The sequence below is a fragment of the Gossypium hirsutum genome, chromosome A13, assembly GCF_007990345.1.
Source record: "Gossypium hirsutum isolate 1008001.06 chromosome A13, Gossypium_hirsutum_v2.1, whole genome shotgun sequence".
Lineage (NCBI taxonomy): Eukaryota > Viridiplantae > Streptophyta > Magnoliopsida > Malvales > Malvaceae > Gossypium > Gossypium hirsutum.
Window position 1 is genome coordinate 107731257 of NC_053436.1, and position 15904 is coordinate 107747160.

The 15904-nt window shown below is 29.6% G+C and overlaps 2 protein-coding genes across 2 annotated transcripts; both read left to right on the forward strand.

Moving 5' to 3' along the window:
• Nucleotides 1-6948: 6948 nt before the first annotated feature.
• LOC121212581 (cucumber peeling cupredoxin) lies at nucleotides 6949-8055 on the forward strand. The gene is made up of 2 exons (XM_041085666.1): nucleotides 6949-7361; nucleotides 7440-8055. Exons 1-2 carry the CDS (start codon nucleotides 7184-7186, stop codon nucleotides 7970-7972), a joined length of 711 nt encoding a protein of 236 aa, XP_040941600.1. The 5' UTR covers nucleotides 6949-7183; the 3' UTR covers nucleotides 7973-8055.
• Nucleotides 8056-12199: 4144 nt separating this feature from the next.
• LOC121212582 (cucumber peeling cupredoxin) lies at nucleotides 12200-13287 on the forward strand. The gene is made up of 2 exons (XM_041085667.1): nucleotides 12200-12628; nucleotides 12710-13287. Exons 1-2 carry the CDS (start codon nucleotides 12445-12447, stop codon nucleotides 13150-13152), a joined length of 627 nt encoding a protein of 208 aa, XP_040941601.1. The 5' UTR covers nucleotides 12200-12444; the 3' UTR covers nucleotides 13153-13287.
• Nucleotides 13288-15904: the final 2617 nt, after the last annotated feature.

Below are 15904 nucleotides of genomic sequence, written 5' to 3' on the forward strand. Positions count from 1 at the left end.
GTATATGATACGTATTTGTTTTTTTTTAAATATTTATACATGGCAACATTTCACGGTTGCTTTTGAAGTTTTTAATTTTACTGGCAATGCATTAAATAAATTTTTTATTATTAATTCATCTGATTTGGGAAAATAAAAATAATTATTGCTGAAAAGTAGATACAAATAAAAAAAAATTCTTAGTCTGATCATTAAAAGTATAAGAATTTTCAGTGAAATTTTATTATTTTGACATGTTGATTAAGTTGTCCTCATGTGACGCAGTATATGATTGGTAGAAAATAAATACGTTAAGTAGATGAATTTTTAATGGAAACTACCCACGATAATAATAATTGGACTAAAATTTTTAAATTAAAAAAAAAGTTAAAAAGATTAAATTTTTAACTTTTAAAGTACAATGGCTAAATCTTAAATTCTATAGAAGTACATGACTTTATTTTAAATTTTATATTTATAAAAGATTAAATATATATTTTTATATTTAGTTTCAATATTTAAATTGATACTATTTTTTTTTCAAATTAGTATCCAAATTCAACTTCCATCATATATTTTAGTCCATTTTTTTTTCTAATTTTGTTAAAATTCAATTATGTGAATCATTCAAATATTACACATGAAAAGTACCTCAACTGATGATGTGTCATGTATTCCACATGTCTAAATCTAATTGATCTACATCATTCAATTTAATGCATTAATCACATATGATGTGACATAATCTAGTCTATATATATATATTTTTGATTGAGTTGGTACCCTAAGTTAAGCGAACACTATCTTAGCTGGAAAATGAGTAAACACACTAGGGCAAAGTCGAAATTGTTGATAAGACGGGGCCGAGATATTTTTATAAAATATACATGTTCAAAGTAGGCTTGGATAGGACCTACTTTTAACAATGTATTTTTAAATTCAAGATAATCTTGATTACCAAAATTTAGAGAAAACAAAATTAAATTAAATAATCAATTTGTATTAAATATTATAATTATTAATTAATACTTAGATACCATTTATACTTAGATATTGCAATTATTAAAATTTATTTTTACGAATTAATATTTAGATACTAATTTGAATTAATTTACCAAATTCAACTAAAAATGTTATTAAATTTATCATAAAAAATATAAATTCTATTAAAGGAATTAAATTTATAAAAAAAACTTTTGAGGCAAACACAAATTTGTTCCTTTCTAAAATACTAACTATAATATCAAAATAAAAATTTTAAAAACCAAAGAGACTTAAAACGAAATTTCTGATTAAGCCTTGCCAACTCCCTGAATTCGCCTCTACAACCCACCCTTTTTATTAATAAATATATATTTTTTGAAATTGTAACGCCCTGAATAATTTATTTCTCTTTCTGTTAAATTTAATATAAATGTGTGTCTGCTTTAATGGTTAAATATTTCGGGTATGTGTGAGAGGTCTTGGGTTCAAGTTTCACCTTTTTTAAATTTTGTGATTTTTGGAATCAAGCCTTATCTTTATCCAGTGGACTTATATTAAATTATTTGTAAGTTTATGTCAAAATGAGTTTGCTAGTTTGAGTGGTAAGAGAAGTAATGTATTAGAGGTCCTGAGTTCAAATTTTTGCATGAGTATGGATGTTATATTTTTGCTCAGTTGTCTAAAAGAGTTTCGGGTGTGTTTAAATTCTGAGGTGGTTGAGATATTGTGGGATTTGAGGGGGGAGTTATCAAAATATTTTATTTTATTTTTATTTTCAAAAAATTGTTTCTCTTTCTTCCAAAAAAATTCTGACGTGGATTCTCTTCTCCAGTTTTTCTTTTTCCCCAAATTTCTTTTCTTTCACTTTCTTTCTCTTTTTACCTCCCACCTTTAATTTTCATTGTTTTCTCTAATTTCTGTGGAAAACTTTCAGTCTATCGTCGCTACTAGGTTTTATGATTCTTTCGGTTGGCGAGTATGTTTGGCTTCCAGTTAACTTTTGGTTGGGGTTTTAACAATGTCAATCGGTAGTGATTGATTGCTGGTAATTTGTGTTTAGGAGCAAATTGTGGAGTTGGGACTTACACTACTACAGTTTAGTTCGCATTAGAGGCGATTTGTCATCAGTGGTAAGTCGAGTTCTTGTCAATTCTTGTGTCGAAATTGATAACCAATCTGCTAAATCCTTGTTGGGGTGCTCTATTTTAGGTCTTGGAAGATTTGGGATAGTTTTCGCCTCAAATCGGTAATAGGTGTGTTCCCAAAACGCAAAAAATTGAGTTTCGACGAAAGCCAAAAAAGGCTACTGTCGATGCCACACTGGCGTGTGGCCGGCCATGTGGATGGCCGTGTGCGAGCCACGGCCCTGTGGTCAACGAAGGCATGGTCGTGTGCAACACACGGCCGTGTGGTGGCTTGAGTGTGGCCGTGTGTGCCACACGGGCATGTGAATTTTGGGCCAGGTTGTGTGGGGCCACACGGGCATATGGGCCCATATTTTTGAAATTTCCTCTAGGGTCGCACAGGTCGTTCTAATCAACTGTGGGCCTACCGTAGGGTCATTGAGGGTTAACCAAACCCTAAAACTGTAGATCTGATAATTTACTATTCTATTTTGAGTAAGATAATGCTATGCATGTCTGATTATTCTTATATCTGTACGTTAGCATGTTGAGCATGACTAGTATGTTATTCTGTATCTGTTTCTGTATATGATTGTGGGGTGGGATTTGTATATGAAGAGGAAGTATTCTGTACAGCGATCATTGCCTATATTCTAGCAGTTTGGCTGCACATTTTCTCACATGTGTTGTAATGGCATGATATGGCATGTAGGGATGTGTAGGTGTTTATAACCTCACATGGTGTGATAGGATGGTCGGAGTTAGTGTGTAGAGGATGGGGATAGGATTCTGTGTTTCTGATCTATATATCTGATTCTATGTACTGTATCTGAAAAGGCCATGAGCCTGACTCTGTATCTGTATGTTTGCATGATTATTTCTGTTGGGTTACACACTAAGTTTACGAAAACTCATATCCATTTGTCTGTTCTGTTCAGGTAATCCACAGACTTAGGCGGATCGGTACGGCGGAGACTCAGCGGTGACCATTCGACCGAAAACTATTTAAAATTATTAATATATGGTTTTATTTACAATTTTTAGTTTTATTTTGAGAGTTTGTAATTTCCGGGGCTCTCTGGACTTTATGGTTTTTAACTGTTAATAGTTTACGTGCATTGATAAATTATTTTATGAAATCGACGGTTTTTATGGACTTTTTTTTTCTAAAACAACAAATCGAGTTTCTAAAATTATCACATTTATTAAACTTCCGCTGTAGTAAGTGTTTGGTAAACAAATTAATTAGATAAACGTTTTATGTATAACCATGACAATCACAATGTATCAAAATTAAACGATTTATCAAATCAATACTGTTTTCAAAACCCATTCCTTGTGACGTCACCAGATTTGGCTATAACGTCTAGGTAGGGTTTGGGGTGTTACAGAAATATTAAGCTGGATTGAAATAACACCCAAAAACAGAGCCCAGTCCAGCCTATTGGGCTTAAACAAAATCCTCCAGAAAATAAAGAAAAACAACAAAATTAAATAAATTGATCCAACCTAAAATGAGCTGTCATATCTAGAAGCCTCTAGTATAAATTTGGTTTCAATTTAGTATAAATAATTAAATTTTATATTTACTAAAAGTAATGATAGTTACAATAAATATTTGATTTTATAAATAAAAGAGTAATACATTAAAAAGATGAACTGAAAATAAAAATAAAAACTTGAAAATAATATATTTATTAATTAAAAATAAAAAAGCTTGAAATAAAATAAAATGTAAAATACATTAATATGCTTATAAAAATAATAGAACTTGAGACTCAAGGATAAAAGAACCAACATTTACCCATCTGACCAAAGAAGATGATTTATTGTTATAATAAACGTCGATAATGGTGGTAGAACGATCGCAAAGCAATAGGAAAATGAAAATTAAGAACATATAGATTTTACGTGGAAATCCTTTCGGGAAAAAAAAACCACGTGCAGAGGAAGAGAAATTCACTAATGTTGAAAAACGAATGATACAAGAGGAGTTTCAACTACATCTATTTAACAGTTGAAAAACATTATTCTCCTTGTTTTCCCATTGTATTTATTTCTTCAACAAGTGATGAGATTTGGGTCACATAATCTCTAACATTTGTCCATAAAAGGTAGAAGGTGGCTGAGAAGCTCATGCTGTTGAATTTCAATAAAAATGCATCTAGCTAGACACGTTTTCGCCTTCTCTCTCCAAAATTGGGCTATTTTCGTAATATCACAAAAATCGGCCTAATCCCTCAAATATGTTTCAAAATCAGTATATATGCCTAATTTAACCCATGATTATAGTTATAATTTTAATTATACTTATTATTAAAACAAGATTTAAGATTTAGAATAAAAGGTGGTTTACACAACAACTATGTCGAGAGGCATAGGGAATTGGGTTGATTGGAGGCTTGAAGTTGGAGATTTTTCTGATGGAGTTTTTGCTCATGGTGAAGGGGAGTTTATGCAGAGTGTGGAGTCTGATAAGAATCACATGATGGATGGTGAATAGTAAAAATTCTATTCAAGCTAATTTGACGTGACAAGTCATAATCAAATTCAGTCATGTGTCATGATGTGTCAAGATGTTAAATACTTTTGTTTCCTTAAAATTTTTCTCGTAACTTGGTGTTCTCGGTTGTAATTGTTCTTTGTTCAAGCAACATTTTGTTTAGGCAATGTCATTTTATATTTTACGAAGCCAAAAGTCATGTCTTCTTTAAATAAATCGTTTAGTTGAAGTTGAGATGGAATAGAGTTGTCATTGTCTTTAAAGAAATTTGTATCTGTGACAATTATAACTTTTCTTTAAAAAAAATGACATTTTTGTTTTACAAAAATTGACCTTTCTTTAAACGTGGTTGTCGGGGTGCTATAAGGAAAAATGTATAGGAAGGGGGGGCAATGTTGAAAATAGTCCAATTGTTGAAAGTACAAAGCATCGGGGGGGGGGACATTAAAATCCTTTTAATTATATTCAACATATTTTTGCTTACTCTAATTTTATAATATCCATAATATTAAAATATTAATTTATAATTTAATATATTCTATTGTATACTTTATATTTTATATATAAGCTTAAGTACTAAAAAACCTCTAAAATTGTTGAAAAGTGCCAACATCGTTTGACACATCGGTATTTAATGTTCTATTAATGACTTAAGAAAAAAAAACTATATTTGAAGGGGTCAATTGATTTTTAGCTTTCGATTATAGATCCAATCAACTACACTGTTCGACAAGGGGCTCAATTGATTTTTTTAATTATTTTTCAGGGGCTCTTTTAGTACTTAAGCCTATATTAAAACACTAACTTCAAAATCGTAAATAACTAATGACATATGTACCTACTCAAGATTTATGACAACATCATGATAAATAATTTAATTTTTTTTATTTTAACATCTCTTTCATTATTTTTAAACACAAAATTGTGCTCTAAATTTACGATTTTCACACAAATACACGTGCGATTAGATTTCTAATATACCTTAATAATTTTTATAATTTTTAAAATTAAATATTAAAACAGTAATTTCGCATTTTTTTACATTCCACGTTTCTTTTTTGGATTTTAACTTTCATTTATTAAAAAAAATTGAAACTAAACGTATTTTTCCCCTTTTTTTAATTATTAATTTTTTCACTCCACTTTTTTTATTTCACATTTTTTTTCACCTTTTAAATATTCCACGTTTTTTCTGGATTTTAACTTTCAAATATGAAACAAAAAATTTGAAACTAAACGTAGTTTTTTTTCTGTTTTTTTTAAATATTAAAATTTCAACTTTTAAACATTAATTTTTTCACCCACGTTTTTTATTTTGGATTTTAACTTTAAAATTTCAAACTAAATATAATTTTCCCTTTTTTTTAATATTAATTTGTTCACTCCACTTTTTTTTTTCAGATTTCATCTTTTAAATATTAAAATAAAAATTTTGAAACTAAATAAATTTTTTCCAACATAAATATTCAATAATTTTAAATATTAAATTTTTTATCAAAATTAAAATATATTTTTTTAATATAACCATAATTCAAATCCAAATAATCTTTTGGGAGCATAGTAATAAACATTGATTATTGATTTAAAATGTTGAACATTAGTCCAATAGATTCCGGTGTTGAATGTCCAAGCACTAAAGGATGGCGTGTGTATTGTTGTAGTCCTTTAAAATGTTAAAATTAAGGATTTCAAAAATTTTACTTTCATTTAATATAATTTATTTTTAACTTTAATTTTATTGGTATCGATATTGTTACCAGTGTAGAAAAATATAAGTTTAAGCGTGTTCAAGTGTCTTAATCTTTCTATTTAAGGGTCGGAAGAGACCATACTTAATTTTAGCCATTATATCGATTTTTACTATCAGTGGGAGAACTTAAATTTGAATCTTGAATAAAGTAAAAAGATATAAAAGACACATTTGTTGTAACAAAAAAGGTGACGATATGTTAGTTTTGAAACAACAATAAAAAATGCAGTCGACATGTAAATTTATTATTGACTTCTACGTAATTCTTTTTGTATAATTATGATTCGAATTCAAACTATTCCTAATGCTTCAACTTTAACAAGATTTTGATTGTGACTATAAATAACAGTAAAACAAAAATCTCTATCACCTCATTAATAATAATATTCTCAATTTGAACTTACTAATAATATTTGGAAAAGAGACTAAACTTGCCCACAATCCGCAGACGATCCTAAATAACTCAAAAAAATTAGTCATTATTATTTTTGGTTGTAATTAGAATATCCATTATCAGCAACATTGATGAATCCTCTTGTCGTAGGTGCACTTAAGAGATAAATGATTAGTGATAAAAAGAAAGATAAGCAACAACCACATTTCACCTTACATTAAAATTTACCGTCATTATTCACACATGGGAAACGACTTTCAATTAATTGGACCCATTTGCTTTTTCACCATCTTCCGAAGTGGTCACACAGCTCCATATATTCTCTTATATAAATTCTCTGTTGAGGACGATGATAAACAGATTACAGATTACAGCTGAAAAGTAGATACAGAGATCAAAGAGGAGGTGACTGACTGTAAGCAGAGAACACAGCAAATTTTTTTTTTTAAATGGGTGGGAAAATCAGCATGGCTGCATTTTTTGTAGTTTTGGCTGCAAATGTGTTGCAGAGTACGTATGGTGCAACTTATAAGGTGGGTGGCTCCACTGGCTGGCGAGTCCCTACCAATATTGATTTTTACGAAGATTGGGCTGATGATAAAGTCTTCGTTGTTGGGGATGCTCTTGGTGAGTTTCTGAGCTTGTTGACTAAACATTTTAATTGAAATTTGATATGTAAATGTTGCTCTTCTTTTCTTTTTGCAGTTTTCAACTTTACTACTGGAAAGCATAATGTTGCAGTGGTGACCGAAGCTGCTTACGAGGCGTGCAACACCACCGATACTATAACTATCATATGCGACGGACCGGCAAGGATTACCCTTAACAGGACCGGCAATTTTTACTTCATTTGTGCTGTCCCCGGTCACTGTTCCGGCGGGCAAAAGCTCAGGGTCGAAGTCAGAAATGGGAACCGCCACGCTGCTGCTCCCGCACCTGGACCAATGCCCAATAGTAAGCCTCCGAGCGCCGCCACGCCGAGCCCCACCCCGCATGGAACTTCAAGTCCTCCTCGTCCGAGCGCCACCCCGCGTGGAACTTCAAGTCCTCCTCCTCCAAGCGCTACCCCGCCTGGAACTTCAAGTCCTCCTCCTCCGAGCGCCGCCACGCCTGGAACTCCGAGCTCCACCGGGCGTGGAACTTCAAGTCCTCCTCCCGAGGCCAACTCAGCTTCTCTCCTTGTTGCTACTCTCTACCCTATCTTGTACTTGTCCATTGCCTTAGTTTTGTTGTGCTGATACTGATTCTACGTTATAACCATTATGATGATCATATTTGTAGTGACATTTATTATTTGAATAAATCTTGGTTCAATTTCAAATGGGTGAATTATCTTTTTATCTTTCTCTCCTCTCTTCTCTTCTCTTAATAATATGACAGTTCGTTCATAAAAATGGAACATATTTCATATTCAACTGAAGAATTTTCATAATAAAAAGATTAGTCATTACTAATAATAATAAATATCCTAATTTTGACAAAGAACATATATATTTTTATGTACATGAATTTAATTTTAACGTTTAAATTGATATCTATCTATATATATTTGGTTTAAATTGATACCCGAATTTAACTTTTAATACTCATTTTAGTATATTTTTATAACTTCATTAAAATTGGATTATGTGAACAATCAAGTTGTTTCACATTATAAGATAAGATATGGTATGTGTGCCACATGTTTAAATTTAACTGTTCAAGTGATTTAATTTTAACGAAGAAATATGTAATGGTATGAAAAAATAAAAACAACTTAAACACCAAAAGAATATTAAAAACAACTAAATATTACTATGTTTTACAATTGACTACAACTCTAGTTTAATGATGTTGGAGTTTACTACAAAATTGAATGTTCCAAATTTAAATTTCAATGATAAACTGAAGAAAATATGTTTAAAATAAAAGTGGGTATGTTGCAATTTTTTTTTCTAAAGATTGATCTTTAAGAAAACATAAATATCCTTGAGGCCCTTTTAAATGTTCTTCAATTTTTTCTCTATAACTTTTGGTGATTTGATTTGAAGGTCAAAGGTTCCTTATGTATTTATATTTATGTTATATTATAGTTAAATATTTATTGAGCTGGTGTTCTAAGTAAATGGAGCATTAATTTTGCTAACTTAAGTTTATAATGTGGTTGGTATCAATAGAAGTATCCACTTTCACTATCACTAATCTGATCAAAATATTTTGATAATGTGCTTGTATCTTTTTGAGGATCTTGTGTAGTTCGTGTTTATCATTGGGTAATAGATTGAATCAAACAATATTATTTTCCAAGGATTCTTATGTATTTTACTTACCATATATTAAATATGTAATTAATGAAGATTTGAGCTGATTTTATGATCTTCTGTATCTTTCTATTAAGGATAATTGATTTGATGAGATTTTGGCAGATTAAGATGAATTTACCTTGTGAAGATGGATTCATACTCTAAATATGGAAGGCTTGTTCAACATTAATAGAGAGGTTTTGTTGTTAAGGCAAGTGTTTTTTTAAGTGGATGTTAATGTATCAATTGAAGTGGCCACTTTTGTTAGCAAATGGACCAGCAATATAATTTATCTTATTTGGAGTTGGAAATTTGTTAAACTAATTTAGTTGGACAATGGCTTAAATGATTTTTTGGATGTGTGCTAGATCATATTTGAAGATTCATCTTGTGGAGCAATAAATATTTAAAGATCGGGTCAAATCAAACAATCGAGTCTCGTGGAATATGGAGATTGAATCAAGACTGATTTGAAGACTTATCCTAAAGATCTCTTTGATTTACTTTGGACTCTACGAGGATCCTTGTAAAGCCTTTTTTGAGTCTATTTTAGTGGGGTCTTGATTGTTATTTATCTTTATCTTAGCCAACCAGAACTCTTATATATTTAGAGGCTTGTGTAAGTTAGAATGATGTAGAGAAAACACTTCCAGTTCATAGAGGAACATCATTTTGTAAGTGCATTTAAAACCTTTTGTTGTTAGTTTTACAAAGTTCTTATGGAGAGGATTTAGTGATGAAAGGTCAAATTTTTAAGATACAATAGTGAAAATTCTTCATGGGGATGTGTTAAAACTAGCTTCATTAGTTGTATTTGTTTCAAAGATATTGGATTCATCTCATTGAGCTCAGGCTCGTTCTTGACATTTTTGGGGCCTTAACAAAATAATAATATGGGGTTTTAGGTTCTTTAAAAGTTGGAGGAAATTTTTTTAAGTCCCTTAAAAGTTGATAAAAAAATTTTGGGCCCTTAAAAGCTAAATTTTTTTGGGCCCTTTAAAAACTAAAAAACAATATTTTGAACCCCTTTCAGCCCTGGGCCCTATGCGGCTGCACCTCTAGACGACCCCCAAGGTCGGGCCTGATTGAGCTAGGCTTCATAAATATAAAAAAACCGAATTGTATAATCAATTTGTTGTCCTTTGTTTTGTTTTGTTTTTAGCAATGCTTGAAAAAGTGTTCACCTCTACAATCACTTTTACTCATACTCTGTATCTTGCAATTATTAACTAGTTCATGTAAAAAATTAAAATGAAAATCACTAAAAAAATCCAAATATAAATATTGTCATATAAATAGCCATAAACAATATTCATCTAAATTTTAGCATTTGAACCTTTATAAGATTTGAGATCTCAAATTCAAACGTTATGTAAATAATGTGTCGATTTTTTTTTAAAATTTTATTCTACTTTTAAGTCCCACCATACGTGGACTCTATTTAGATATATGCTAGTTTTCAATTCATTCTTGCATTGTACTAATTTGATTTAGGTTATTTACTAATTGCGATTATACTTATCATTTTAATTATATTGTTGAAACAAATTTTGAGTTTTAAGATATGATAATGTTTTAAAAATTGGATTGGTAGTTGAATTTATTAAACCATTGATTTTTAATTCAGTTAGTTCAATAGAATAATTAAAAATTATTAAAAAATTAAAAAATATATATAAAATTAATTCAACCGATTTTTTATTCTGGTTTAATTAGTTTCGAATCATTCACTCAAAATTTAGTTCAACTTATTTATTTGGTCGAATTCTATTGAAGTGATTCACACAATAATTATATCGAGAGCTACAAGGAAGTGGATTGAATAAGCTTGAAATCGAGTATAGTTCAGATGGAGCCTCTAGCTCATGGAGGAGGGGATTTATATAAAGTGTGTAATCTAATGGAGGAGGGGATTTATATAAAGTGTGTAATCTAATATGGATCCTACCACGTTGATGCGCTATTACATATATTCAAGAGTAGAGTAGTAATTGATTGGAAAGATGCCATCTGACCTGACTTGATGTAATCAGCTATAGCTAAATTCAATCGTGAGAAGTTGGTGTCGGGTTGTGACAAGGCAACGAGTTACTTTAATTTCCCTAAGATTTCCTAGTAATTTGGTGGGCTTGATTTTAGAGGCGTCCATGGCAGGTTGTTTCCAATTAAAATTTTAGGTTTCTTTCGGTTCCAAAAATAATTTTAAATTTTTGATTAAATTCAATTCAAATAAAAATATTAAATTTTAGTTTCAGTCCAATCCCACCGTATTAATTTTTTTATATTATTTTTTTAAAAAATTATAATATATTAAAAATTTTAAAATAAATGTATAGACTTAAATAACACTAAGATAGATGCATTTAGTAAGTAAATACCTCTAAAATAGTAACAAAATTAACAATAAAACAATATATATATAATATCCAAACAATAACAACAAAATAATAATAAGATAATAGTGAAATAGTAGTAAAACAGTGAGAAAACATTATTCAGACAATATTATCTTATGTCTGACAAAACAAAATAATAGCAACCTAATACTGAAATAATAGCAAATTCAGGTCAAGCTGAGTTCAAGTAAAAAAAAACTTACCCGAGACCCGACTCGTAAATTTATTTTTCAAATCTATATTTTAATCTAAATTCTTTTACTTCTACCAAGTCATAAATAGGTTTACTTTGTTGTAATGGTTGTTGATTCATACAACACTATTTAGACAATAACGAAAAAAAAGAGCCATGTCTTTTCCGAAGGAATTGATGAGACATTGTTTAAAAAAGTTTGTATGGATGTAACACTTGTCTTGAAAAAAACCATTGACCTTTCTTTACTCCTGGTTGCCGGGGGCCTATAAGGAAAATATATAGGAAGCGGCCATTGTTGAACAGACTCCAATCGGTGGTTCCCGTGTTGAAAGTCCAAGCATTAAAGGATGGTGTACCTACTGCTGTAGTCCCTTTGTAATGTTAATATTAAGGTTTTAATCTTACTTTAATTACGTTTTGAACAGATTAAAATATACAATAGTAAATTTATTAATGATTTCAATATAATTTTGATCGTATAATTAAATATTTTTTATATTTATTTTACTATTTATGAAATTTTAAAATTTGTACGAATTTTCTGTGTACTTTTGCCAATATGTGGATGCCATTCAGTAACTGCCCCCACTCACGACCCTAAATAACTCAATTATGGTCTCTCTTCACACATGGGAAACGACTTTTAATTAATTGACCCATAAACATGAGCTTTTTTCATCATCTTCCAAGAAAGTCACACAGCTCCATTATTCTATATATATATATATGTTCCATTGTTGAAGATGAAGATATACAAATTACACATTACATTTGAAAACTAGAGACACAGATCTAAGAGAGGAGCGACTGAGAAGTGAGAACACAGAAAATTTTCAATGAGTGGGAAAATCACCATGGCCATGGCTGCACTTTTTGTAGTTCTAGCTGCCAATGTGTTGCAGAGTACAAATGGTGCAACTTATACAGTGGGTGACTCTACTGGCTGGAAAGTCCCTACCAATAATGATTTCTACGATGATTGGGCTGATAACAAAATCTTCGTTGTTGGGGATGTTCTTGGTGAGTTTTTGAGCTTTAAAATCTTTGTCAATTGAGCTTGTTGATTCGAAATTTGATATTTTTATGCGTGTGGTTTTGCAGTGTTCAATTTCACTACCGGACAACATGATGTTGCAGAGGTGACGGAAACTGCTTACGATGCGTGCAACACTGCCAATACTATATCAACCGTCAGCACCGGACCGGCAAGGATTACTCTTAACAGGACCGGCGATTTTTACTTCATTTGTGCTTTCCCCGGTCACTGTTCCGGCGGGCAAAAGCTCAACGTCGAAGTAAGAAATGGGAACAACCGTACCGCTGCTGTTCCCGCACCTGGACCGAGTCCCACCACCACGCCTGTAGCTACCAGCCCCACCACCAGTACGCCTCCGACCGCTGCCACGCCCACCTCGCCTGGAACTCCGACCGCCACCGCGCCTGGAACTTCAAGTCCTCCTCCTGGGACCAACTCAGCTTCTTCCCTTGTTTCTACTCTGTCTCCTGTCTTCTTCATGGCCATTGCCTTAGTTTTGATGTGCTGATTATGCTATTAATTCCATTTTGCACTTTTTGTTATTTGGTGTTATGTGAGATGAGATCCACTGTTTTACTATGATAGTGATAATCATATTTGTAATGTTATTTGGTATTTGAATAATTTTTGATTCATTTTTCCACATACGTATCATTTTATTTTATAAAATTATCGTAAAGTTTCTGTATTAAAAATTAGATTATATTTTGTTTTTTTTATATGCGAGATCAAAGAGTAAATTGATTTTTTTCTGTTAAATTTTTTTCCATTTATACTATTAAAAATTGATATAATTAACAAAATAAAGAATTAGTGACATATGGCTTGTCTCATATACCTCGTGCTGACTTATAAGAACCAACTTTAATTAACAATAATGGCTAAATTTATTAACAGAGTGACTAATTTTCTCTTAAATCTAATTTACAAAGACTAATTTATCTATTTTTTAGTAAAATGAGCAAAATGCAACCTAACTCATAGTACAATATCATTCATAATTTGTTATGTTTTAATTGTTGGCCAAACAATTTATAAATATAACACAATAATTATTTTTTCTTAAAATTTTGGATTAACGAATTGAGCTTTAACTTAATTAGTGTCATGATTATTATAGCATTTAAAAGAATGTGAATTCAAAAAGAATTGAAGGGTTTAGGGTTTTTGAATAAAAATAGACAAACACTTGGAGAGTTAAAATTAAATATTTTGTATTAAAAGAGTTTAATATAATTATTTTTTTTAGAGGTATCAAAAATATATTTATTTCATTTTACCGAGTTTAAAAGCATAAATTAAATTATTAATGAGTAGTTAGATACTCAATATTTTAAATAAAATTTAAAAATTTTCGAGTGAAAATTCAAATCAATTCATTTTATTTCCCCTTAAAAAAATGAAATACTAATTTTAGAAGAAGCTAAAAGTGCAAATTTTTTAATTTAATTAAAAGGGTCTAGGCTTCTGTCTGTTCTTGACTTTATCCCTGAAAATGGGTTATGAATATATAAAAATATATTAAAAAAACTATATTTTCATTCTTTAAAGCTCTATAGAGCCTAGATAATAAACCAATAAAACTTTTTGAAGAAAATTTACAATATTAAAGTTATGGTAACAAAAGTAAATTATATTAATAGTCATTTAATTATGAAAAAATATAAAATAGTAATTAAATTATTTAATTATATCAATTTTATGGATATTCCTATTTTTACGATTCCCAATTGATGTTAGTGAAATCTAGAAACAAACATGAAATTTCTTAGGCATTTCGTTCACTAAAATCAAACGTCTAGTTATAGTAATGCTGATGTTAGTGAATGGAGACAATATGGGTAGGTGAAGGCACTAAATGTCTTTTATTGTAGAAATTAATGCAGAAAACCCAGAAAAAACACCAAAATTAAGCAAAATCTTCAATGATTGATTGATTCCAACTTTGATACAAAGTCTAAGTTCAATAAAAGACTTGCTTTTTCTAATGGAAAATTTATAAATTTGAATCTTGGAGATAATATTGTTGAAAGAGTAATCACAAACTCTAAATATTGACCATAAAATAGATATTCATAATATCAAAAAATTCAAGATTCTATCAACAAATCACATAATTGTTGGTGGTGTACTCCTCAACTTTAATAATTTATCAAAGAATCATGTTTTATTTCTTTAATTATTCATTTACCTTTTAAATATAAAAGTACGTATTATCATTTTTTTGTATCATTTTTTATTTTATTTTACGATTTCATGACTATTATTTTCAATAATATCTTCTCTAAAATGAGCATGCATTTTCCTTTAAACATGCAATATATCATACATATGCTGATAAAATATAAAATCTTTATTCACAATGAGTGGGATTTTTTTTTCTCAAGAAAAATCAAATCTTGTGCCTTGACATTAGATTTTATTTTTTATTTTTTTGGTTTACTTAATTTTTAACCACTAAATCACATCTACCAAAACTCTTTGAAAACTAGAGTTGTAGGTTGTAGCCACCATTCTTTTTATATAATTTAGGGTTCAAAGTGTGTTGTTTTTCTATTTGTTGATTTAGTTTTAGGGTTTCAATGTTTCTTTTTCACATTTAATATTTATTTTTAAAATATTGTATTTAACATAAAATAATATTTTTTATTTAAATATTTAAATATAGTTTAAAAAATATTAAATTATCAACTCAAATATTATAATATAAAAAATCAAATGATAATTAAAGTATTTTTATTATATTCAACATACAATATAGTTTTATTTTACGTAATTAAGGTAGAGGCGAAGCCAGAAAATTTTTTTGGAGGGAGAGGCCGGAATTAAATTTTATATTTTTACGATTGTAAAAATGTAATTTCACCAGTTTAATAGCTTATATATTTATATTTTTAAATAATTAAATCAAATTTCTATCATTTTGAGGGCAAAGTGTAATATTACCATTACTAATTTAAAATTTATAAATTATAAAGGGGCCTAAATGAAAAAAAATCATTTTGGGAGGGGCTGGCACTAAATTAAGGCAAAATAACATTATTCAAAATAATAACTGATTAACATAATTAAATTTAATATTAATTAAGTGATAATTAAGTGTAAAATATTATGAGGGATTTAATTGGTTTTTTTAAATAATACAATGATTTATGATATCATTAAGCTTTAAATTTTTGCTAAAAAGTTTCTCTAGTCCCTCTCAATTTTGATATTGAACAAAATGGTCCCTCTAAAAAAAAACTTTAAATAAAGTGAAA

What these genes read in the sequence shown, in the direction of transcription:
- LOC121212581 (XM_041085666.1), top strand. Translation starts at nt 7,184, where the DNA reads ATGGGTGGGAAAATCAGCATGGCTGCATTTTTTGTAGTTTTGGCTGCA. An exon ending in CGTTGTTGGGGATGCTCTTG is followed by an intron (nt 7,362 to 7,439) that starts GTGAGTTTCTGA and finishes TTCTTTTTGCAG; the next exon opens with TTTTCAACTTTACTACTGGA.
- LOC121212582 (XM_041085667.1), top strand. Translation starts at nt 12,445, where the DNA reads ATGAGTGGGAAAATCACCATGGCCATGGCTGCACTTTTTGTAGTTCTA. An exon ending in CGTTGTTGGGGATGTTCTTG is followed by an intron (nt 12,629 to 12,709) that starts GTGAGTTTTTGA and finishes GTGGTTTTGCAG; the next exon opens with TGTTCAATTTCACTACCGGA.